Below are 27266 nucleotides of genomic sequence, written 5' to 3' on the forward strand. Positions count from 1 at the left end.
ACCCCTAGATCCATTTGCTCCTCTACCCCATTTAGACTCTTATCCAAGCAGTATGTGGCCTTATTTTTCCTACTAAAATGTAACACTTATTTATATTGAAATTCATTTGCCAATTACATGCCCATTCTGCAAGTTTATTAATGTTGTCTTCCTCAATATTTACTATGCCCCCAATTTGGTGTCTTCCGCAAATTTTGAAATTGTACTTCAGATTCCCGAGTCCAAATCGTTAATGTAAATTGTGAACAGCAGTGGTCTCAGCACTGATCTATTTGGAACACCACTTCCCACCTTTTGCCAGTCTGAGTATCAACCCTTAACTCTCCGTTTTATGTTCTGTAGTCAATTTGTATTAACGTCGTATATCCAGCAATTTCATGGTCTCCATTAACTTCAGTGGGGAGCCTCGTAGCGAGAAGGGACGCTTCTCGGCTTTGGCGAGGCTAATAGCAGAGTGGCGCAAATGATCCAGCAGTTTGCAGCGAATCAGAACGCATGCCATATCTCTTTTATCTGCAAATTGCTGGATTTTTTTACCAATTAATAATGGCAAGTGCCGTAAATGCATCATTATAATCCCAGCAATTTATGACCCATTAGTTTAGCCAGATATTGAGAATGAGAAGTATATTCAATTACATTTGGTAATATTACAATTCTAAATAATTATTTGGCATATGCACCTGAAGTTATAAATAATACTCCAAACAGGAGTTTAGAAAAATCTGAATGTTGCCATCTACCATGCTGACATCTATGGAGACATCTTGCTCTAAGAGCAATGATTTTATACACACTGCAATGAACCCTCTGTATATACCATTATATTAGTGTATTTTTCTGAATACACCCATTATCCATGAATGCAAATACTACATATTTGTGTAGGAAAAGCATATTTTATTGTGACAGGGACATACCAAGATACAGTTGGCGTGAATACTTTCATATCATCAGGACCCGTGGATAAAAGATCAGATGCATCTGCACATTCCAGAACCAGTCACTATACTGAAGGTACATATGAATCAGGATTAAAAGACTGACATGGAAGGGGGGGAAAGAAGACACGGGAAAGGATGTTTACTTCACCAGCTAGAAAAATATTACAGGTAAATCAAACAATAGTGAATGGAAAACCAAATAACATTAATTGTTTATCTCCAGGACAACGTGTAGCAGTAACTTGAAATTACTAAATGACATGTAAGAAAAAATACATTTTTCTTTGTAGAATGGTACTATCATCATATAAATATGCATGATAGATTTGCATGAAGACGGAGCTAAAATATAGTTGTGTGGCGGATCGCCACCTAAACGGGCGCAATCCACTTTTCCATCCATGGACAATAAATCGGGCACCTTGCCTTTAAGAAGCATGCTGCCTTTAAGGCATGACAAAGGAGCGGGCGTCGCCCTCAGTGTGTACACAAAAGCGCGGGCGTCGCCCCATTCTGGTTTCAGTTTTAGCAGAGAAGAGCTGGGGCAGCCATCTCTCAAGAGAATGTAATAAAAAGCCATGTGTTCCTCAGATCGGTTCGGCCTCCATTCGTGTTCCGCGGCAGCCTCAACATTGGTGACCCCGACACTCAGAACGTATTCCGAGCACTGCAATGGCGGACACGAACGCAGTTTCCGTGAAACTGCCGGAGTTTTGGGAAAACCAGCCCGAAGCCTGGTTCCTCCAAGCTGAGTCCCGATTCCGGCTGCGACACATCACCACAGATGGGACGAAGTATGACTACCTCGTCGCATCACTCGGTAGCTCCACAGTCACGAAGGTCTGGATAGCGCTGCAGAACTCACCAGAGGAGGGCAAGTATGCACATCTTAAGGCCGCGCTCCTTAAAAGATTTACGACCTCGACATACCAGCGAAACTGCCGCCTCCTCGACCTTCCAGGCCTCGGTGACGCCTCACCGTCAGACCTCCTCTCCCACATGCTCTCACTCACCGACGAGAGCCCACCCGGGTCCCTCTTCCGCACGCTGTTCATCCGCCAGCTACCTCCCAGCATCCGCCCAGCGATTGTGGCGTCCGGCCTCACGGACCTAGAAGCCCTGGCCGACGAGGCCGACAAGCTGCTGCCTGCTCACTCCAGCCGCGACGTCGCTCCGGACCTGGCAGCCACAGCCTGGGCGCGCCCCTCACCGGCCACCACGCGGCCACAAGGCCCAGCCACGGGGCCCACAGGGCCTTCGCGCCCCACAGACCCGGGCTACTGTTACTACCACGCACGGTTCGGCGCCAGGGCACAACGGTGCACACCTCCCTGCTCCTTCAAGTCCGCCCCCGTACCAGCCTCCGCGATGGCCGTGGGCCACGCGGGCTTCCTGCTGTACATCACGGATGACAAAACCGGCCGCCGGTTCCTGTGCGACACTGGAACTCAGCACAGCATCATCCCGGCCTCCACCCTCGACATCCAAAAGGGCGAACGAGGACAGACGCTGGCTGCCGCTAACGGCTCGGACATCCGGACGTACGGCACCCGCACAGTCACCCTCGACCTCGCTGGTCGCCGCTACCGATGGAAGTTCATCACTGCCAAGGTACTCTCCCCTCTCATCGGTGCAGATTTCCTGTGCGCCCACGGCCTACTGGTAGACATCCCTCGACACCGCCTCGTGGACATGAACACCATGTCCCCCATCCTGGGCGCCATGGCCCCCCATCAACCCGCCGACATGGTGTCACAGTGCCACGCCCGGGCCATGGATGACTACTCGGCAATCCTGGCCGAATTCACGGCCCTCACCAACCCGACCTTCTCCGCGGAGGTCGCCAAAAACGGGGTGGAACACTTCATCCCCACCACAGGCCCCCCAGTGTACGCCCACGCCCGCAGGCTGGACCCGGCCAAACTGGAGATCGCGCGGACCGAGTTTGCCACTATGGAACAGCTCGGCATCATCCGCCGCCCCAACAGTCCCTGGGCCTCCCCACTCCACATCGCCCCCAAACCAGGCGGGGGTTGGCGCCCCTGCGGGGATTACCGCCGCCTCAACGACGCCACCACCCCTGATCGGTACCCCGTGCCGCACATTCAGGACTTCTCGGCTAGACTGGCCGGCCGCTCAGTCTTTTCCAAAGTCAACCTGGTGCACAGCTACCACCAAGTCCCCGTCCACCCCGCGGACGCCCCTAAGACGGCCGTAATCACCCCCTTCGGGCTTTTCGAGTTCCTGCGGATGCCCTTCGGCCTCAAAAACACAGCCCAGGCATTCCAACGGCTCATGGACTCGGTCCTTCGGGATCTGAAGTTCCTGTTCGTCTACCTGGACGACATCCTGGTAGCCAGTTCCTCTAAGCAGGAACACCTTGAACACCTTCGCATCCTGTTCGGGCGCCTCAGCGACCACGGGCTTATCCTCAGCCCAGCCAAGTGCTAGTTCGGCCTGGACAAGATCGACTTCCTCGGTCACCACATCACCCATGCTGGGGCCATTCCCCTGCCCACCAAGGTGCAGGCCGTCCAGCAATTTCCCCGCCCCACCACCATCAAAAGACTCCAGGAGTTCCTCGGGATGGTGAATTTCTACAACCGCTTCATCCCCAAAGCGGCATCCCTCATGAGGCCCCTGTATGAAGCCCTCCGGGGCAGGAGCGGCAAGATGGCGGTCGAATGGACGGCAGACGTATCAGCCGCCTTCAACTCCACCAAGACCGCGCTCGCCGACGCCACCCTGCTCGCGCACCCACGGCCCAATGCCAGAGTAGCGCTCACCACGGACGCCGCCGACCACGCGGTCGGCACCGTGTACGAGCAGTGGGTCGACGGCGCCTGGCAACCACTTGCCTTCTTCAGCCGCCAACTACGCCCCCCGGAGGTCAAGTACAGCACCTTCGACCGCGAGCTCCTCGCGCTGTACCTGGCGGTCCGCCATTTTCGTTTTTTGCTGGAGGGCCACCCCTTCACTGCGTTTGTCGACCACAAACCCCTGACATTCGCAGTGGCAAAGACAATCGACCCCTGGTCCACCAGGCAGCAGCGCCAGCTCGCGGCAGTGTCCGAGTTCACCACGGACATCCAACACGTCTCCGGCCGAGACAACATGGTAGCCGACTGCCTCTCCCGCCCCGCCATCCACGCCGCACACCTGGCAGTCGACTACGCTCAACTCGCAGCAGACCAGCTCACGGACCCTGATCTGCTCTCCGCACCTACCAACCTACCAGGGCTATGCCTGGCCGACGTCGCCTGCGGCCCGACCGCAGTCACGGTCAAGTGCGACATATCCCTATCTCAACCTCGGCCCACCGTCCCAGCGTCCTGGCGCCGCCGGGTATTCGAGATTCTCCACAACCTCTCCCACCCCGGCGCCCGCACATCCATCAAATTGGTAGCCAACCACTTTGTCTGGCGCGGCCTTCGTAAGGATGTGCGTACTTGGGCCAACTCCTGCCTAGCCTGCCAACGGGCCAAGGTGCAGTAACACATGAAAGCACCCCTCGAGGAGTTCACCGTCCCTTCACGTAGATTCGACCACATCCACATGGACATCGTCGGGCCCCTGCCGCCGTCGCAAGGCCACACGCACTGGCTGACGATCGTCGACCGCACCACGCGCTGGCCCGAGGCAGTTCCACTGACCTCTACCACCACCACCGACATCGCCAGAGCCTTCGTCAGCACCTGGGTCGCACGGTTCGGCGTCCCCTCCGACATGACGTCGGACAGAGGTCCGCAATTTACCTCTGAACTCTGGACCGCCATCGCACGCAATCTCGGGGTGACCATTCACCGCACCACAGCGTACCACCCCCAAGCCAACGGACTGTGTGAGCGGTTCCACAGATCCTTGAAGGCATCTCTTCGAGCTAGCCTCCAGGACGGCGCCTGGACCGACCGACTCCCGTGGGTCCTCCTCGGCCTGCGCTCTGCGGTTAAAGAAGACCTCCACGCATCGGCAGCAGAGCTCGTGTATGGCCAGCCGCTGCGCGTACCCGGCGAGTTCCTGCCCACCGCCACGACACCCTGGTCAGCCGACCAGCAACGCCACGACTTCGCCTCACCGGCGCTACAGTTCGCCCCGGTGCCCATTGCCCGGCATGGCGAATCCACCTCACACGTCCCGCTAAGCCTGCACCAGGCACGGTTCGTTTGCGTCCGGCACGACGCCCACCGCGGACCCCTTCAATCCCCGTACGACGGGCCCTACAAAGTGCTACAGGCTGGGGACAAATTTTTCGCCCTACAAGTGGGCGACAGGACTGAAAAAGTGTCGGTTGACCGACTCAAGCCAGCACACTCGGAGCCTGGTGAGCAGGTCCCAGTAGCTCGTCCACCGCCATGCGGCCGACCTGCCCTCAAGCCAGTACACCCGGCTGCTCCACGCCCGGCCGTTCCATGTCCACCGGCGTCCTACAAGAGCCGCTCCGGCCGGCCCATCAGACCGCCGCACCGTCTCGTCCACACCTCCTAAGCGGATTCTGGGGGGAGCTGTGTGGCGGATCGCCACCTAAACGGGCGCAATCCACTTTTCCGTCCGTGGACAATAAATCAGGCACCTTGCCTTTAAGAAGCATGCTGCCTTTAAGGCATGACAAAGGAGCGGGCGTCGCCTTCAGTGTGTACACAAAAGCGCGGGCGTCGCCCCATTCTGGTTTGGTTTTAGCAGAGAGAAGAGCTGGGGCAGCCATCTCTCAAGAGAATGTAATAAAAAGCCATGTGTTCCTCAGATCGGTTCGGCCTCCATTCGTGTTCCGCTGCAGCCTCAACAGTTTCCTATTTATGTTATCAGATTTAAGAAAAATGACTTCTTAACTTTGATTAGGTTCATCCACTGAAGGAATCTCCATAAGGTGGAGACACCACAGAAAAAAGTAGTGGATCTTTGTCCCCATATCCTTCACAAGTAGGTTCTCAGATGATTTGAGGTAGCTCTAACAACACCTTTAACACCAAAAGCATCCCAAGGCACTTCACAGAGACATGAGGAAAATATGGACACAGAGCCAAAGAAGGAGATATTAGGAGGGGTGAAAAAAAGCTTGGTCAAATCGGTGGATTTTAAGGAGGGTCTTAAAGATTGAAATGGAGAGGCTGGAGTTTAGGGAGGTAATTTCAGAACTTGGGACCCAGGCAGCCCAATGGTGGAGAAAAGGGAGGGGACGGATTCAGAAGAGGAGTGGGTCAGGGGAACAGAGAGTATAGGGGTCTGTTTATAACACTGGAGGAATTTACAGAGATAGGGACGGGTGAGGCCATAGAGGGATTTAAACACAAGGATGAGAATTTTAAGTTGGAGGCAGCTGAGGAACAGCAAGGACAGGAGTGATGGGTGAGCGGGACTTGGTGCTGGATAGCATCTGAGTAGCAGATTGTTGGACGAGCTGAAGGTTATTGAGGGTGGAGAATGGAATGCAGTCTAGGAGAGCATTACAACAGTTCAATCTGAAGGTGACAAAGGCATGATGAGGGTTTCAGTGTCAGATGGGCTAAGGTTGGGATAGAGAGGGCTGATATTACAGAGGTGAAAGTAGACAGTCTGTGATAGAAAGCATATAAAATCAGAAGCTTGGCTCAGGTCAAATAATATGTTGTGTCTTGTTTAGTGGGGGAGGAGGGCGATTGGTGTCGGTGGCAAGGGTATGGAGTTTGTAGCGACCAACAAAGATGATGCCTTTAATCTTCCCATTGTTTATCTGTAGGAAATTGTGGCTCACCAAATACTGGATGCCCAACAACTAGGGGAGACGATGCCAGAGAGGTAGGGCTGGTTGTCATCAACGTACATGTGTAAACTGACCCCACACCTGCAGAGATGTCGCCAAGGAACAGCATGTAGATGAGGAAGAGGAGGGGGAGGGGCCCAAGTTTAGATCTTTGGTAGACTCAAAAGGTGACCGTGTGGGGGGTGGGAACTGAAACAATTTCTGGAGATCCTAAGGCTACCATTGGATAGGTAAGAGGGGAATCTAATGAGTGTATTCCCTCCAAGCTGGACAACGGTGGCGAGGCATTTGGAGGAACGTGTCAAAAGCTACAGAGATCGAGATGCATGAGGAGGAATAATACACCATGGTCACAGTCACAGAGAATGTCTTTCATGACTTTGGTTAGGGCCATTTTGTTGCTGTGGCAAGGCAAAATCCTGATTGGAGTGATTCAAACAGGAAGCTGTGGCAGAGATGGGCATGGATCTGGGAGGCAACAACATGTTAAAGGACAAGCTACATATTGAAGCAGTGTGATCTGTTCTATGATCACAGTATGGTTTTTGAAATGACATTTATATTGTTGGTCATCATGCCTAATTTGCTCATCTCTAGAACTTCAGTGAGTCTCTTGTCATCACCTTGGACATCTCCAAACCTTTGACAGTCTGGCATGATGTGCTTTTAAACAAGTTACTGCATGATCTTTCAAAGTTCCAGTCATGGTTAGCAGGCTCTTCTCAAATCTATGCTGTAGTAGATTGCTGATCCAATGATTATTTCCCAATGTTTTTGGTATTCTCAATGGCTCTGCTATGTTTGCAGTCTCACTCTGTTCCTTCTTCTTATTGGCGATCTCCTACATTCTCCATCCAACCCTATCCACTCTTTTGCTGATGATCCCACTCTATCTTCTTCAGCCTCCTTCAGATTGCATGACCTCAGTGCAAACATCATTCTCCTTGCAATGGTGGTTGAAGCATCTTGGTCACCTCAATGCCTTTCAATAGTCCTATCAAAATCTTGTTTCTATCAATTCTTCAAAAACTCAATTTCTTTGTTTCTCTTGGAAATCCAACCTGGTACTACTACTTCAATTGATGATCTTGCCCTACTATATGCTTGATTCTCAACTGGAACACCCACATCTCCTCCATTGATCTAGCTGCCTCCAAGAAACCTGTGTCCTAAACATTTATTTTCCCCTCAACAACTGTTAACTTCCTAAAGATTGGAATACTGCTCCCACATCTCATCATGCTTTTCTAACACTGCTGCCACACTTCTGGTCAGACTATAAGAAAAATTGTACTAACAGGCAACCCATCTCTCACTTCTACCCTTAGCTCTGTCAGAGGCCTTTTTTACACTCAACATCCTCCCTCTTTTGAAATCAAGACTTATTGCATCATTTGTTACTCTAATTCATTCTTTTTCAAGACATCAGAACTGTCAAACTCCTTACCTCTCTTAGTCTTCCCATTCCACAATCTACAGGTTTTTAAAACTCAATTTTATCTCATCTACCCTCCTGCACTTTTCAACCTTGGTGGTGCTTTGCACTATGAGCCTTGACCTTTCACCTGGCTTTGTTAATATATGTAAAAATTACAAGATAACTGGAGTAAGCAATTGATAGCATTCAAATGGAACCAGAACAAGTTAAGTGAATGGCTTAAGGAACAGCAGATAGGTTTAACCTATGTACATTGGAGAGCAAGAAACATGAAATGGACACAGTAATTGGTTTCCATTAGCGAAATGTAAGAGTAGAAGTACTTAGGTGTGATTATTAACCATTCCCTGCAAGTATCTGGTCAATGTCAAGCTGTTATCAGTAGGATAATCAAGTACTTTTGCATTTGCAGGATGCATTTGTTGATTATTAAATAATTTTAATTCTCTAGTTACTCACTGAAATCACTTTTAGAATATTGTGTGTAGGGCATACGGCCTTCAAATAGATATTGATGCATTGGAGAGAGTTCAGAGAAGAGTTACAAGGATGATTGCAGCACATAGAACTGTTTCAATTGGAGAAAAGATTGATGTTCAGACACAGGTCCTCAAAATATTAACAAGCATGAATGGTATAGATGTAAGCAAGCTGCTTAACTTGGACTATGAGCACAGAACTAGAGTTGTAAGCACTAAATTAAACTAGGGGGGTTTCTCCCACAGAACAGTGGATAAGTGGAACAGATTCCTAACAAAAGTAGTTAATGTTAGTGTAATTAATTTCTCAAAAAAAGCCGGATAACTGTCTGGTTGCAAAAAGGATTGAAGGCTATAGGGATGTGTGGACAGAATTGGATTTTCTGGAGTTTTCCTTGATTGATTTTGGAGGTCAGGGAGAGATTTTGCAGAACATTCACTGAAGCAAGTAAATACATTTGGTGGTACTCATGATAGAATGGATTGCACATGGCTTGTGGAAAAAACAGCATTGATGGCCAGAAGGGCCTTTTCTCATTCCATGCTTTCTTATTTACAGATTACATTTGCACCTATCTGTGGAACTTTGGGAGAAATCTTCATTGGAGATACCCTCCACAGGATCATTTTCAGGATGAATGGCATATCGGCCAGAGTGCCACTGGATGGTTCCCCTACATTTCCCTGAAGGTAACCTTCAGTTGACTCTGGAGATATAAATGGCAACATCTTGGCACGATATAGAGGAGAACTACTGGATTTGCACACTTAGATGCAGCACATCAATTTGACAGTTGACTTGTGAAGACAACCACACTTTGTGATGTTGCAAAAAAAATTGCAATGTACTTGTCTCAATGTTTGTGGTTGAGCCTATGTGACATGGTCTCTCTGTTTAGCTATCCTTTGGCATATGAGACTATATTCTCCTACCTTCATACTCTAGGATTGTGGTGGAGCAGATGAAGGCACAACACATATTGTTCATATGTTCTTCTGTGTCAATCCTGTGGAAGATACCTCCATTTGAGAGATTTTCTCTTCGTACTCAAGCCTAAACTGAAATATTCGTTCCTCGATGTACTTAGTTGCTCAGATTTCAACAATTTATTTAGCCACAACAGCTTCAGGTGACACTTACAATCCCCTCCTCTAAGATCACAATGGAGTCCTGTTTTATTGACCATCAGGAAGTGAAAGAATCATCTATGCAGATATAGGAGGCAAGATTTTGCTTAATTGGCATTGGATTATGCATTATCTGAGAATTATTTCACAGTAAGACTTTACAAGAATTGATCATTAGCATGAACATGTTCAATTTATGAAAAAGCAAATCTTTCTGGACCAATAACAACATTTGCTTGTGTTTCCAGGCCTTCCATATATAATATTGTAATGGATATTATATATCGTGTGTAATAATAATAGTTGAGATTGTAAAGTTCTAGAACCTAGATTGATAAAATGAACTAACACCAGAATCAGAATATTCTGGATCTCTCTTCCTTTGATCATGTAAACATTCTTCCTTTGGCCACATCAATGTTTCACATTGTTACTTTAAAAAAAATCTAGCTACATGGCACAGATCAGTCTTACAGTTCTAAGTTTGGTTCCTATAAGTAAGTATAATTTTGAAAATGGTTTACTGCACTGGTAGAACTATTGGGGAAACTTGGATTTCTGCTGGGAATCTTGTCTTAATGCCACCTTTCACCAATTATTACCTGAATCGTGAGGAAAAAATAATTTGCATGGATCAAATGACTGATTTAATATTTGAGGCAGTAAATTAGAATAAAATCAGTTGACTGCTAATTGAAGGTCTTACTTCTCTGACTGCAAAGAATAAACCACCACCGGATGTTTTAATGTATTGTGGTGGGGCAATACAATGGGAAGCCCTGAGTGGATGTTTCTTACTTACAACAAAACTAGAATCAGTCTAAAAGGATTTTCCTTTGACATCTGTCATCTCTAACTTCTTGGTAGGGATATTCAATATGGATGCTAATTCAATTGAAATTTTCAAGACTGAGATCAATAAATGTTTGTTAGGTAAGGGTATTAAGGGATATGGAGAAAAGGTAGGTAAATGGAGTTGAGGTACAGATCAGCCATGATCTAATAGAATGGTGGAGCAGGCTCAAGGAGGCTAAATGGCCTACCGTTCTGTTCCTTTGTTAATATTGAGTTAATTCAGATTTAGCTTTGTTTCTACTATACCTTCTTAAACTCCAATTTTCTTAAAAATAGAAGTGCCTTCTTTGAGCTAACAGAAATTTGGTAGCTTATCATCCTTCTCTGATTCTGTTTCAGATAGTATAGGATAAATTCAATGGTCCCACACTCCTAGTGGACAACTGTGCTTGAAGGGAGGTAGGGTTACAAGACTTTCTTAGTGCTCCCTTTAAGCATGGCTCCTCAGTGGGATCTCAGGATCAGTGAATATACCCCTATATTTCCTCATATTAAGATAATGAGACTGGGTTATTGCTTCAGGCTCTTGGATTAGAGGTGATTGCCACGAGCAACCAACAGATGCTTTGATCGTTCATGTCAAAGCATTGAGGACAGAAAAACACACCAGAACAAATGTATCCTAAAATACCATTGGCAGATCCATGACACCCATATTTGTATAAAAATTGTGGTTTGCATGAATCCTTGTGAATCCCTAGCTCCAAAAATTAACATGAAATGTAATGACCATGCATCATTTTGTTTGATGTATTTAAGTTATTTTTTATTCATTCTGGGGATGTGGACGTCGCTGGCAGGGCCAGCATTCATTGGCCAGCCCTAGTTGCCCTTGAGAAGGTGATGATGAGCCTTCTTCTTAAACTGCTGCAGTCTATGGTAAAGGTGCTCTCCCAATGCTGTTATGTAAGGAGTTCCTGGATTTTGGCCAAACGACAATAAAGGAATGGCGACATACGTCCATGTCGTGATGGTGTGTGATTTGGAGCGGAATCTGGAGGTGATGGTGTTCCCATGCAACTACTGCCCTGTCCTTCTAGCTGGTAGAGGTCGCGGGTTTGGGAGGTGCTGGCGAAGAAAACTTGGCGAGTTACTGCAATGCATCCTGCAGATAACACACACTGCAGCCACAGTACGCCAATGGTGGAGGAATTTGATGTTTAAGTCATACATACATCTATTTGTCTATCCATTTAACTAACCAATATAATCCACTTGTAGTGCCTCCGTTAGTAGTGTTCAACCACACATTGTATTTTTACACTTATATGTAGTGCTTATTAGAAGTTGGATGTACAAAGTTGCTTTTAAAGTATTGTGTTACACACTCTAGTTTGAAACAATGGCCTAGAAATTCACTGGCCTTAGCGCCGCTTTTGAGGCGCTAGAGGGCCTAGCGGCGAAGTTATGGCCAGTTTTGAAATTGACAGGGGCCCTAAATCGGCGTTAGGCCGGTAGCGCTGCGCCGGCACCGATGACGTCATCGGTGTGCGCAGCGTCCCGGTTGCCATGGTAACCCGCCCGAACTCGGAAATTGAGTTGCGGCCGCCTCACCCGTGGCAGCCGCAAGCAACGTTCTGGCAGAGGTGCCTTACAGAACGTTGCGCCGGCGCATTAAAGGCCCCGCGGCGGCCGGCCGCTTTCCCGCCGCCCGCCTGGCCGCAGCTCCCTCCCCGGACTTCCCCCCCCCCCCGGAACAGAAGCAAGCCCGGCACTTGTCCGAGGTGCCGGGCTCATTTTTAAAAAGATTATCGCGGGCCGCGGCCGGGTGCAGGCAGCTCCTCCTTAAGGGAAGGAGGAGGCCTGCACTTCCCGAACCTGCCGCACCGCAGCGGGCGCCGCAGCGCCGGAATAGCGCCGAAATTCAGTGCATAGCGCCAGTTTTCAGGCGCTAACAGCTTTCAGCAGCGCCGGCAGCCGTTTGGGCGCAGAAGTAGTGAATTTTTGGCCCGCCCAGCGCGACTTAGCTCCGGCACTAACTTCCGGCGCTAAAGCCGTCGCTGCGCCAAAACCCAATTTCTAGGCCATAGGGCCCAATTTAGTGGATTGTGTGGGAAATGGTCGGATTCCCCGAATGTGAGGTCCTGACCCACAAAAAAATGTCAGCCAGCTGCACGCAATTTTCCCTCAAGTGGCCAATTAATTTCCAGCGTGTGGACAGCCTTGCTAATTGTCCATTTCTAGTCAGAAAGCCCCACAGTATGATGTCATCATTCGTGGTGCTTTCAAGGTCCACAGCAAGCATTGCTTCCTCTGTTGGCTTCCAAACAAACCATACAGGATGGCAGAGGAGCCTGCAGCAGCTGTGGCCAGTGCCAGACCCCGAGCTGCCTCCAAATTCGACGAAGCTTCACTGCAGGCATTATTGGATGGGGTTAGGGCCCACAGGGAGGTCCTCTTCCCTAGGTCAGGCAGGAAGAGGCCTCCCACTGAGACCAAGGCTGCATGGATGCAGGTGTCAGCAGATGTCAACTCGAATGTGCATGTAACCTTGGCATCACATCTCTAACTCCTTCCTCTACTCCCCCACAGGACCATCCAGAGCCCCCATCCCCACTGTGGAGGAGGAAGAGGCTGTGCAGCCAGACTCCTCAGAGGAAGCTCCAACCTCTGAGGGCACAGCGTCAGCAGAAGTAAGCGCACCCAGCACCAGCGCAGACACTCACACTTTGGGGGGACCTTCGGGACATAGAGTAGTGTTGTCACCTGGTGTTTCACAGCTCACAAGTGAGCCTCAGCAGATTCTGGAGACAGGGACAGCAGTAAAGAGTCCTCGTCGGAGGACGCAGGACTCTGCCAGCTCAGCTCAACTGCGCTGCATGTCGACCCTCTGCCTCTGCGTCCATCCGCAAGAGAAGAGGTGATGGATCTCCATGCACAGATGCAGGAGTCTCTGGCAGGTTTTGTCTCCAGGGTCGCTGCGGGTGTGGAGTGAATGGAGGAGTCCATAGCGACCATGAGCAGAGCTTTTGTGGAGTCATTGGTGCATGAACGCATCACCATGGAAAGGTTGGCAACCTCCATGGAGGAGATAACTCGCCAGGGTATGGAAAACATGGTGAGTGCTCATAAGAGAATGACATCTCTTGAGGAGCGTTGGCCATCTATTGAACAGAGAAACCAGACCTTCATGGAAGTCCTTCTGAGTAGGACTGCCAGTGCAGGAATGGGTCCCCATGGCCCCCTAAAGCGCAGCAAGGTGCTCTCAAGCCACTTCCAAGCGCTGGCCCCTTCTGCTCTGTGCAGCTTCAGGTGAGTGAGCAGCAGCCTGGTGCTCCTGATGCTCATCCTGCTGTTCCTAGTTCTGCTGCTGCCGCCTCTGCTGCTGGAGATCCTCTAATGGCAAGAAGGGAAGGAAAAAAAGGCATCCCATGCTTCCCGTAGATGCCCCTGCTGAGGAAGCGCTGAGTGAAGGTGGCAAGAGGGGCTTCCCAGGAGATCACATTGGAGAAGTGTGTGAGGCTCCAACCTTCCACAGCTGTGCCTAAGCCTTGAAGAAGTAGCCCCAAGCCTGCAGCAACAAGGTCCTTCACCATACAAATGCTCTCTGATTAAATCGCAGCTTTCCCGAATGACCTGCAGCTGACAGCAAGCAAGCCGGCAAGCTTCACGCCAGGTTTCATCAGCGGGGTTCCCCGCAGGCGTGTTTAGCGTGGGGAACCCCACAAAATCGCAACGGCCCCTGAAAATAGGTTTAAACATGGTAATGATTGGTGATTAGTGTTCCGACGGCCAGTCCCGCCAGCAGTGGGCGGGACTGATTCAGGTCACAGAGAAACGGCGGTCCGAAAGTCGGACGGGGCGGGGAATCAGGCGGGGGGGGGGTCGCGACCCCCTATTTCTGCGATTTTCGGCCCCCGCCCGCCTGAAAACCCGCCCGACGGCTGGCAGAAAATCGGGGCCAATGTGTTTACAAACCATTCGCCCAGAGCAACATCTGTATTTTTAATCAATAGACTTAATTCAATGATTGCCCAAAAGATAGAATCACTTTGTTAAGCTGCAACAATGCATATTAAAACCACAGAGTCTGGTTGTATTCCCCAAACACAATTCTTCATCATATGAAAAGTTAACCAAGGCACAGAAATTAGAAGCACTGCTAAATCTATAGGCAAACAACTTTATTTGTGGAAATACAAATGTCAATGGCTCCCAATGGCTCCATATCAAGGTAAGTTCCAAAAAAATGATTCCAGATTTGGTCCTGTTATTTCCCGAACTCTCTATTTCTTCACTTCCCAACACAAAATACCCCATCTAGCATGAAGGCCTGGATTACACTGTTGAACTGAGTTTAAGAGTAAATAACCATTCTCTCTGGCACACACATTGCTACAGAACAGTTGACATTTTTCAGTAAATTATTCAAACTGACAGATGTAGTTTGGATTGAATTTTGAGGTGGTCTCCAGCAAGTGAAGACAGTTTTGTAACATATAACATGCAGTTTGTTGCCTGCATATAACACTTGAGGTTCGCGACACTCCAGATAGTGATCATTAGCATTGTATCCATATATTGCATTGCTATGCCCTGGAATAGTACATCCAGGCCACCTTAGTTAATTCATAATTATTTTTTTTTGCAGGACAGTGTAGCGTATCCTGTATTACTTTTGTTCCCTTCTTCCATTTTTCCCCCCTTCTGAAGATGGTGACTCACGAAAGAGTATTGTTCCACAAATACCAGCAGCCCTCCAGTACGTTTTGCTCATGTATGAGTTTCAGACAGTGCGTGCTTGCAGGTGTTCAACAGGGTGGGGTGGAAGAGATATGTAGGGAAAGAAACTATAGCTGAGCTTGATTTTGTCCTCACCCGATATACGCATGCTTTCCATCTGGTGTCACTGGATAGTAATCAAGATTGGGAATCCTGGCCTTTTTTTTGTGACTCCACCACTAGCTCAAAGGATCAGTGGTAGCACTTTCCAGCTGAGATCAACTAACTCAGCATATACCACAGATCAAACCTGGTTCTTTATTGGCTCAGTATCACACCTAGCAGAACATTTACTTAATGAGACATCAAAGCGTTCTAAAATACCTGTTCAGTGTTGACATCATTCAGTTTATCAATGTAAAACTGCTAGGAACAAAGTGCAAATGAAATATGCCTATGTTTTCAGCCACATAAAATGGACAACATATGGGGCTGTTCTGCTACTCCATGTGATATTAGCCCTGATTTTAACCTAACCCACTAGGTGGGAACGGGTTTCGTTCCGGTCGGACACCCACTTTACACCTCGCTTGATTTTACTCACCATTGACTTCAATGTTGTTTCAGAGTCCTCCTATCCTGTGGATATTTTCTGGTCACTAAGCAGAAAAGTCATGGAGATAAGTTCTCAATGCTGGTATTGGTAGAACAAAATGGAAAATATTCCACTTCTGAATGCTGGTATTTCTCACCTTGATTAGGATAAAAACACACACACGGTCACTCATACCCTCCCTCTGCACCCATTTTAACAGGTTGCCATAGTTTCCTATGTATCCCAGTCTCAACTATTGACTCCTGTTAAACAGTGTTGATTAACATCTTTTAAAAAAAAGAGCTAGCTAAATATCTAATTAGGAATAGGGTTAAGCCATATAAATACAGATAGCGATAATCAAATCTTGTGTGAAAATATCACGTCAATGAAGACAACTTGTCAAAGATGAATAATTTGAGATATAGGGTTAGATAGGTGTATGCTTGATTTGCCTTTGAGTTAGGGGGATCTATTTGATTAAAGGGGATAGAAAGCCTAGAAAATAGCTTAGAAAATATTCTCTTACTTGTAATTTCTTTGCTTTCTTAAAAAAAAATTCAATGATGCTGTAGCCTCTCAAGTTGGGTCTCCATCCCTGAAAACTGTTGAGGTGGTGCCAAGTTTGAGAAACATCCCTGGACGGCTCCACTGATGTTGATGACAATATTGAACAAGATGGTGGACAAGATGCAGCCTTGAAAGTCTTGGTCTTCACTTTGAAATATTCAATAATTTTTGCTATAATCTGCACATAAATGGAAGCAAAAGCAGCGAGGAATGTTAGAAGTTGTACATAATGCTATTACTGACCCTTGCCTTCACTCCCTTTATTATAAGGAATTCACTGCACCCTAACTAAGAGGGGAAAGCGCTTTATCTTCTTTGAGGTTTTACTTGTGTTTTATTGCCTCCCTTGAGATCGATTGGTTTGGGTAGCAACAAACCAAAACTATTAGTGTTGTATGGTGCTTTCTTAACTATTACCTCTGGCAAAAAAATTAAGAAGAAAATAAAATTCCCCTGCCTCTTCCCATCCTAAAAGCACTGGCTCTTGCTGGCATATAGATCCATGGGTCATTCTGCATGTGCAAACGTTGACAATGAGTCTCAGCAAGCTATTCAACCATAGTTGACATCACAGCTGAGCCTGATCTCATTCTTAGCAAAACATCCAAACGCATGCAGTTTCCACCAGGAGTCAGCAGGCTGATCAGAAGGGAGGATTCTGGCTGATTTTTTTCCCGCAGGTGATTTTTGACACCTCACTGCTGTCCTGGCTGATATTAGCTCATGCAGTGCTGACCTGGAATGGAACCTAGGAGCTTCTGATCTTTATAGATCAGTACCACTTTGAAATGTGGTGCTTTTATCAATTGAGTCATTAGGGAGCTCAAACATTAAAAAAATTATAACAGTTCAGATTTTCTCTTTAATATAACAATTTTCCATTTGTTTTTCAGAGTGAAAATAAGTTTGTTTCAGGGTTAAGCTCAAGAAAGGACTTTGGTGATCAAAATATTGCTGGCCAACATGTGACTGAAAAGATAAAATTAGAAGATGATGAGCATTATAAACCTTCTAGTTCCAACAGAGGAGCTCAGCAGACTAAAGATTTATTGTTCCTGAAGGATCTGAACGGGACCGATGGGTCACAACATTCCGATCTGAAACTTCCTATAACTTTACACCCACTTCCACCTGGAATCAAACTTCAACTTCAAGGATCATCTTCCACATGCGACGTGGTCAAATTTGCCAAATTATCTGGACCACTAGCATCAAACAACCTGGGCGACATCAGGCTACAGACACAAGTGGATCCATCTTTGAAGATCAATACTATAAATGTTCCCCTTACTGTCCCTCCTACAGAAGCAGGTACCTCTATCTTTACCCATATTAAGAAAATATAATTTTGTCATCTGTTAAACCGTATTTGAGTGCTGTGTATTCCTGGTGTTATTTTTATGTCAAAACCAGTATTTTGTTCAGGAATCGTACATCTCTGGTTGTTGTGTAGCACTACAATGTCAAGAAGTGTGAGTGCAACGTTTTGCTACTTATGTTAGGTTGAGAGGTTGCCATTTGCTGTTTTAAAATACATGGACAATGATTGCTCTGAGGCCCTTTTTAAACGGACTCTAAATATCTGTTTTCGTGGTGATGTGCAAATTTTCAAGACAACAGCTGCAACTTGTGCCTTTTAAAAGCTTTATAAATAAAGAGATTGCTGCCAGAGGTTTAGGTGGATGTTTGAAGTGACCAAGCATTTTGGAGATAATACAATGTACGGAAATGAGGATTTAAAAAAACACAGTAAACTGGTTCAGTGAATGTATTAACAGGCATTTCCTGCTGTAGTTTTTCTATCTGCTTTTCTTCCCTTATCCTTCCTCTACTGAATGCAAGATCTGCTGCTGGGTTATGGTTCCAAGGGTGCCTGCAGCACCTCACCAAAGTGGTCATTGCTCAAGTGCGAGAATTGGCAGCTTACATAATTAGGATAGATCAGAACCAAGTTTTTACTGAACTCCACACATATGCAGTTCCAGATAAGGATTGGGAGCTGTTGGCCCGAGCTTCCTAATGCAAATTGCCAAACACCCCCCCTCCCACCTGAATTGCCCATCTGAGATCGACTAATTGCATAGACCAAGGATCAGACCAAGATCTTCAAGTTCCCTCAATGGCTCAGTGGGTAAATCCACCACCTATATATCACTTTTAATTGATTAGCCAAGTGTCGATCATGCACATAAACTCATCGCCATGTTTAAGAGGTTCCAAACCAAACTACTGAGAAATCCACTTGAGTAGAGTTCTGTTTACCTGATAGGGAAGTACACACTCTCGCCCAAGGATCCCACTTACTTAAGTCTAGAGAGGCTAGGTGCAGGTTGGTAGAGCCTGAACCTCCCAAGTAACATGGGGATACTGCTGCAGATTAAAAAGTTAACACCATGCAGGCTACCAGCACAGAGCATTCCGCTGCTTATCCAGCCAGGACAACCCTATCAATTAGGGAATTGGCTTGTAGAGTCATTTGAAAGGTGATAACAATTCGAAGCACCTGTGACAGGTTCCAGTTTCCATTAGTAAACCAGGCTGGTTAATCAATCATCAACAGTGCCGTAGAGTACTGCCAACCTCCATAGCTCAGGTATCGGGTTACTCTGCCATAGTGCTTTCACTTATTTCTCACATCCTATTACCACCCATCTTATCTTGGAGCCACCTTGACTCCAAAAAAAAACCACACTCACCTCCCCATCCCCTTCTTCTCACAAGACCATAACCATGTTAGGGGTTAAACAACTGACAAGTGCTGCCTTTGAGCTCTTGCTATGTGGGCAAGAAGGCTGTTCAGAGATGTAGTTAATGGCCCGGATATTGCGGTCAGCAGCGAGGGAATGGCGCTTACCGTTCACTACGCTAACAGCTGCCCACAAAGTTTTTGGGGGCTTTTGAGTAGAGACTTGCTCTAACCCAGCATCTGATCCAGCACAGCGCCCTCTACAGGAGATCTATGTCATCTGCAAGAAACAGCAAGGCTCTTCAACCACTCAGATTGAAGAAACTTGCTGAAACAAGCAGGGCGCAAAATTCGGATCCGTAGTGCCTGTTGTTTGGGCGCTACAGGCGTTGTTTGTGTGCCAAAATGGCGTCCATTGCACGCACGCACACTTGTGGGGCGAGTTGCGCCAGATGCCATATTGGTGAGGGTGTTGGCGCACGTGCACTGAATGTCCGCCGGAAGTATGCAGAACAGGCAGATCATGACATCACGCTGATTTGACACCAGCGATGCCATTTTGGAGCTCAACGCTCCAACTAACACCCTCTCTTAACCTCGCGCAGCTGACCACGTGTTCAGCAGCAGGAAGGACCCCCCAACCAGCGCTAGTTAAAGGGACCATCAACTACTTTCAGGTTAGTTACTGATTAATTTCTTCTGGCTGTTGCTACGATTCTACAAGTGTTTGGTGCTTTCTATAGTTTCAAGTTGCTAAAGTCTACAGGGAGTGGTGTGGCAGGTGCTGAAGTACTTTGTCCTGACTTCAAGGCTTCTGCACAAACCACTTGCTGCCAGTTGTGGGTTCACTAGTAGGAATTTCCCTTGGAATACAGCATGACTTGGAGAATGAACAGAGGCCACGCAGAGCAGGACATGCTGCTGAAAGAGGGAGGAGGGAAGAAGGGCCCTCAGCAGGAGGCCGTACCCACCCAGGGTTTTCAGGGAGCAATTCTCCTACCTGAACCTCAGCGAGGAACAGTGTGTGAGTGTCTGCACTTCAGTAAGGCCATCCTCACTGAAATCTGCCACCTGCTGCAGCTGCAACTGGAACCTCAGAGCAGGGCAAGGACTGCATTGCCAGTGGCTGTGAAGGTGACCATGGTGATGAACATTTATGTGTCTGGCACCTTCCAGGCTGGAGCTGGAGATATTTGCAACATCTCGCAGTTTGCCGTCCACTGTTGTGTGAGGGAGGTCACTGAGGCTCTCTATTCAAAGAGAGCTGACTATATTTAATTCTCTCTTGTCAGAGACCAGCAGGTGGAGCGAGCACATGGCTTCACCAGGATTTCAGGCTTCCCCATGGTGCAGGGTGCCATTGACATCACTGCGGGTTCCGCATGTCAACTCTGCCATACACCGGAACCAAAAGGGATTCCACTCCCTCAACGTCCAGCTGGTGTGCAACCATAGGCAGCAAATCATGTCGGTGAATGCCCTGTATCTTGGCAGCAGTAATGATGCCTTCATTCTGCGGCAGTCCGCTGTGCCAGCTGCATTTGAGCCACTGGGCGACAAAGGCTATCTGCTGAATACCTGGCTCATGACTCTAGTGTGCAACCCATGCACACGTGGGCAGCATGCATACAATGAAAGACATACTGCCACATAAAATGTGATAGAGCAAACCATTGGTGTGCTGAAACAACGCTCACGCTGCCTGAACCGCTCTGGAGGAGCCCTGCAGTACTCAGCAGAGCGGGTGTCAAGATTCACGGTGGTCTACTGCATGCTGCACAACCTCGCCACCATGAGGGCACAGCCCTTGCTACCAGCTATACGGCGAGCAGCTGAGGAGGAGGAGGAGGAAGAGAGAAGGCAACCTGGACAGCCCCTTTCTACCTGGGTTGTCCGTGAAGAACTCATCCAAGTGCGATACCAGTAAACACAACCCCAATTCCACATTCACCAACAGTCCCACACCTTACCTTTCCTCTGTCACTGACCATCACAGCGTTCACTTGGCCACAATGCAAATATAAAAGCCACCACAAAATTAACATTCAAAACCAAATTTATAAATCAAATCAAGCCATATTGCATACAAATGTAAACTAATCACCCCTGTGTGGAATTCCTTTAGTGCCCGTCTTCCATGTGCCTTTGCCTGTCCTAGTGCTCCTACGCACTGCTACCCCAATGGCTGCAGCATGGCTGGTGGAAGGCTGCTGACTTTCAGTGGAGGAAACTGCTGATGGTCTTGGAGGACGACCTCGAGCAGCTCTGGGCCAAGAAGGCCCAGCTGCAGACTGCACCATCTTGGCATGGGCGGCATCAGTCTGGGCTGGCTGGCTGACAGGCAACAGCAAGGGCATTGGCGGAGTGGCAGTGGTGGGAGCATGAATGTGTCTTCCTGAGAGAGGACAGCAGGTTCGTGCTCCATGGTGCCACTACCACTCCCCTGGGTGGCGCCTCAGCAATCCTAGTACTCTGTTGGATAACAGATTGCGGGACTGCTGTGACACCCTGAAAGACCTTTGAACACTGTAATCCACAGCCATGATAGCAGCAGCCTGAGCTTCCACTGCAGTGTGTGGGCGTGTTGGTCGGCTGCTGTTTGTGCTGCAATGAAAATTGAGACATAGGCCATCAGACAGTGTATCATGGTTGGGTCCACAAGTGTGCTAATGGAAATGGCCACCATATCCATGCTGGAAAGCATGGGCTCCAAGCTCTGCACAAAGCCCTATGCCAAGTCAGTTCCAGACTCCTCCATGCTCCTTGACATTGCACGCAGGATTTCTGGCAGGCTTCCCAATGCACCAAGCATTTCATTGTGCATACCCATCAGTCTTCTTCTGTAGCCTACCCCATCAATGTCCTCGTCTGAGTCCTCGGCAGCAGAACTAATGTGCGACCTTGCCCTCCAGCGAGCTGGCACCTGCGCTATCCCTGCCCCCTGCTCTGGCTGCCACTTGTGCCCGGTGTCTCACCATGTGCAGATCCCGCCTCGATGCTATCCCCTAATTACGCACAGTGTCAGTATCTTAGCTGGTGGCTGCAAGTGTGAAATCGAGTGATAGTGTCCCTTCATCTTCACTGTCTTCCTGCTATTCCACCACTGCCTGGGCAGGTTGCAGTTCTTGGATCTCTAAAATGAAAAAAGGGACAAGGATTGGGTTGTGGTGAGGGGAGAGGAGAAAAGTAAGAATTGATTGCTTACACCATTTGCAGCTTGTAGGCCAGAAGAGAGTTAGGGATGAAGGAGAAGTGGAATGTGAGAAGGAGGATTAGGAATGAGGATACGATCATCTTAAATGGACTTATCCCTGCCGGTGGTCACGGCCTCAGCAAATGCCCTTCCCATAATGGCCAGCACTGTCTCCTCCATGGGGGTTAGAACATGCAGGTGCGTCTCTTCCCCTCCGGTTAGTTCCTGCTGCCTCTGGTTGTGCGCTACCTTGGTAGGTGAGTGATGGGGGTGTCGTGCATTGAGCAGTGGCTGAGGCTAGTGGTACAGATGGTAGCATATGGCAATTGAAAATGCATTCACTGAACTTGACTACTCGTGTGAGGTCAGTAAACTTCTCCTGGCACTGCATTCAGGTCCTCGGGGCTTGATTCCTGGCTTTGACCTCCAGGGCTATCTGCTCCCACTGCCTTCTGAACGTGTGTCTGGAGGGCATCCTTCCCCCCTGTGGATACAAGACATCTCTCCTCCTTTCTTACCTCCTCCACCAAGGCCTCAGTGCAATGTCCAAATAGCTTGGAACCCACTCTGTCCCATGTAGTGCCATTATTCACTTTCCCAGGTCAGATTCACTTCTTGAACGACTTCTAGCACCTACTCCAGCCACAATGCACCGCCCTTTAAGAAGTGCAGACCAGCTTTAAGCAATGCAGGCTAGCTTTAACTGGTGCTAGCAAGCAATGATTTTGGGCCTCCTGCTGATGCGTGCTGCCAATCAACAGCATGGTTACTGCTGGCTGCGCTCTGAAATCATTGACATGAACAGTCAGCACGAAGTTGGCGTTATGGAGAATACTCATCCCAATCCCCAGGACCAATAGGGAAACTGCATGCAGAACTGCATATTCATAAAATTAAACTTCATTCATTGGTTGAGTCATTTACAGCAACAGGCTGTAATAGCGAGTTGTTTAAGTCAGCCCAAATAACACGTTAGCTTTGAACCAGTTCATGAAAGAGTTAAACAAACAAACCTGCCATTTGAGTTCTTTGCAGATCTTTCAAAGATGGAAAAATACTTCTCAGAAAATGGAGTAAGCTGGCCAATTCTTACTAGTTATAGTCTTTCTCAGAATTTGATACTCATTCCCACCTACCGAGTAGTTTATTTTCTCTGTTGTGATCAGGTCAGAACCATAAATAACTTAAATAGCAAAAATGTACAAACCTTAAACTATAAAACCTTTTGACATATAGGCCCAGAATTTCCTACAATGGTGAGCCTGGCGATGTAGACTGTAAATTTTGCCATCTTGCATGCTGATTTCGCCATTGCTAACTTACTCCAAAATTACCTGGTTTTCTAATTAGAATATGCCGCAACAAGCATAGCAGCGAATCAGAAGCAGCGACGCCAATGGCCATTTACAGACTTAGATTGTTTGATCATTTCCTATGCATTGTGTTTGTGTAAGAACCTTTGTATGTGGCTTACTTTAGGTGCTTTTCTCTCTGTCCGGTCTGTATAAAGCAATTTAGAACTGCATTCTATACTATGAATGTGCTGTACTTTAACTTTATTTCTTTTCCCAAATTAATTCCATTACTGAACAGCCAGGGTCTTCACCTCGCTTAGGGATTAAGAAAACAAATAACTAATCTGTTTAATGGGTGTTGTCGATGTCAAGATAATCAAAATCAAATTTTAAACACCAGAGATCAAATGAAATCAGATGAGTCTGTTATTTCTCATTCCAATTTAATCGAGATAAATTGAAAAGAGCGACCTGTATTTCATTTATTTGCTACTGCCCTTATACAACTTGCAAGCTGATGGCTGTAGGGTACAAATGGATTAAAAGCAGCGAAGCGTGTTGAAAGGGCAAGCATTTAAACTGTAAAACTTAAACTTCTAAATCCATGTTTTATAATCCAAATGATTTGCCGTAGTTTAATATGTGCAGTGTGCATCCAGCTCGTTAGACACACCATGTTATCGGAAGCCATTTCCATTCATTTCATTCACAAGCAATGGCACAGTAACAATCCAAATCCAAACATAAGCATTCATAGGTGATTAATCCGCTCACTAAAACAGATTATCTGGTCATTATCACATTGCTGTTTGTGGGACCTTGCTGTGCACAATTTGGCTGCCATGTTTCCTACATTTCAATTATGACTACACTTCAAAAGTACTTCATTGGCTGTAAAGAGCTTTGGGAATTCCTGAGGTCGTGAAAGATGCTATATAAAAATGCAAATCTTTCTTTCTCTCTATCTCTTTTTCTTTCTGACGTGAAGTGCGCCGGACGCCATATTGGTAAAGGGGTTAGCGTGTGCAACTAACATCCGCCAGAAGTATGCAGAGCAGGCAGTTCATGATGTCAATCAGCATGCAATGCTGATTTGACATCAGCGCTGCCATTTTGGAGCTCCACGCTCCAGCCTATGCCCTCTCTTAGCCTCCCACAGCTGAACATGCATTCATCAGCATGAAGGACCCCCCATTAGCGCTATTTAAAGGGATCATCAACTACTTACAGGTTAGTTGTTGGATGATTTCTTCTGGCTGTTGCTGCAATTCTCTGGGTTTTAGGTGCTTTTCCATACTTGTTAAAATTTTCAATAGTCTACAGGCAGTGGTCTAGCTGGGGCTGAAGTACTTTTTTGGTAACTTAAAGGCTTGTGCTGGAAACGATGGGCTCCAACTTCTGTGTAAAGCCCTGTGCCAAGTTGGTGCTGGACTCCTCCATGTTCCTTGACATTGCACGCAGGCTTTCTGACAGGCTTCCCAATGCACCAAACATTTTGGTGTGTACACCCATCAGCCTTTTTTCTGTAGCCTGCCCCCTCAAAGTCCTCATCAGAGTCCTCTGCAGCAGAACTAGTGTGCGACCTCACCTTCTGGCAAGCTGACACCTGCACTCTCCTTTCCCCCTGCCCTGGCTGCAGCACATATGGTCTCACCACATGCAGATCCCACCTCTATGCTATCCTCTAAATTATGCGCAGTCAGTATCTGAGCTGGTGGCAGCGACTGTGAAATCAAGTGACGCCGTCCCTTCATCTTCACTGCCACCCTGCTCTTCCAGCACTGCCTGGGCAGATGGCAATTCTTGGATCTCTAAAATGAAAAAGGGACAAGGTTTGAGTTGTGGTGAGGGGAGAGGAGAAAGTAAAAAGTGCATGCTTACACCATCTGTAGCTTGTAAGTCAGAAGAGAGTTAGGGATGAGGGAAAAGTGGAATATGAGAAGGAGGACTAGGTATGAGGATACCAACATCTTAAGTGGATTCAGCCTTACCAGTGGCCACGGCCTCAGCAATGGCCCTTCCCACAATGGCCAGCACCATCTCCTCCATGGGAGTTAAAACATGCAGGTGCACCTCTCCCCCTTTGTTTATTTCCTCCCACCTCCAGTTGTGCACCACCTTCTCCTGCAAGAGAGAGGGAAGTGTGTCAGTGAGTGTCGTGCAATCTGTTTGGGTAATGTGGCTGTCATGATTGAATAGTGTGTGCAAGCTGTGAAATGTGGGTGTGAAGCTTGCAGCAGTGCTAAGTGTGTGAGAATGAGGTGGAGCATATAATGTTATATATTAGTCCTGATTGATAGAGATTGTTGGTAGCTGAGTGATGTGGATGTGGTGAATTGAGCAGCGGCTGAGGCTAGTGGTGCAGTTGGTAAGATATGGCAATTGAAGATGCTTTCACTGACCCTGAACACTCGTGTGAGGTCATTAAACTTCTTCTGGGACTGCATCCAGGTCCTTGGGGCTAAACTCCTGGCATTGACCTCCACGGCTATCTGTTCCCACTGCCTTCTCATCGTGTGTCTAGAGGGCCTCCTGCCCCCCTGAGGATACAGGACATATCTCCTCCTTTCCATCTCCTCCGCCAAGGCATCCAGTGCAGTGCCAAAAACCTGGGTGCCCGCACTCTCCCATGGTCAGCCATTCTTCTCTCTTTCCCAGATTCAGTTGCAGACCATCTCCCAGCACCTGCTGCAGCCACAATGCACCTCCCATTTAAGAGGAGCAGGCTAGCTTTTAGAAGTGCAAGTTACTAGCAATATTGGGCCCCCTGCTGATGCGTGCAGCCAATAAACAGCACGGGAAGCACTGGCTGCACACAGAAATCATTATAATAAGCAGGTGGCATGAAGTTGGCAAGCTGCCTGCATTCCACTCAATGGGTGCAGGTCCCCACGTCCGTTTTCGGGGGCTAACCAATTTATAGCCCGCTGTTCCTTAATGGCCTTGTGATAGGTGTTAAATGTTCCTAGCTCTTAGATGTGCTTGGTAATTGTTTTCCCAGATATTTGTCAGTAATCAATTGCATTGGATTGATTGGGTTCTTTCTGATACACTTTTTGCAGAGTCAAAAGAATTGAAGCCAAGTTCCAGCATGCAGTTGGAACAGTCAATTTGAGAATGATATCTTTCCTAAAAGCTGCTTTTGTGCTAAGAACCATAAGGGAAGAAATTCATTATAGCCCCATTTGGGGTGCTAACTTTTAAAAGTTGATAAAATTAGTGCCAAGCGCTAATGTTTCTAAACTTTTTTAAAATGTGCTTTTGTGCCCCAGGAAGGAAGTGGAGCACTAAATCAAACGCTCCACTTCCTCCTTGGAGTGCAATCGGCAGCAGGCGGGGCGGAGACTTCAGCAGCACTGTACACTGGGCCGTGCAGCACTGCCGCGTTCAAAGGCTCCTTCCCTCCCATAAAGGGAAGGGCCATCGCTGCAGGCTCTGCAATTGAAAAAGTATCTACCTGGACCACCAAGGGAGCCGCGATCCCGCGCGATCAGCCCGGCACTCAAGCAGAGTGCAGGGCTGATCGATCACGGGCAGGAACCCGTGAAAAAAACTGCAACAAGAAAAGTACGTTTTTTTTTACTTACCTCGGCCACCTCGCCTTTAATCACCGCCCCTGAAGGGGCCGGCCGCCCGATGCACGCCTCCTGCAGCTGTCGGTGGAAGTCAATTTTGGGTCTGGGG

General features: G+C 47.7%; 1 protein-coding gene across 1 annotated transcript in view; it reads left to right on the plus strand.

Moving 5' to 3' along the window:
* Nucleotides 1–27266, plus strand: part of LOC147113783 (transcription factor SOX-30-like) — a 146742-nt gene that overhangs the window by 76058 nt on the left and 43418 nt on the right. The window contains exon 2 of the mRNA XM_085995111.1: nucleotides 17302–17719. Coding sequence (XP_085851237.1) covers nucleotides 17302–17719 — 418 coding nt within the window. The remainder of the gene's footprint in view (nucleotides 1–17301; nucleotides 17720–27266) is intronic.

This window comes from Somniosus microcephalus, chromosome 8 (assembly GCF_052327205.1).
Source record: "Somniosus microcephalus isolate GS21.2 chromosome 8, FLI_Smic_1.0, whole genome shotgun sequence".
NCBI lineage: Eukaryota > Metazoa > Chordata > Chondrichthyes > Squaliformes > Somniosidae > Somniosus > Somniosus microcephalus.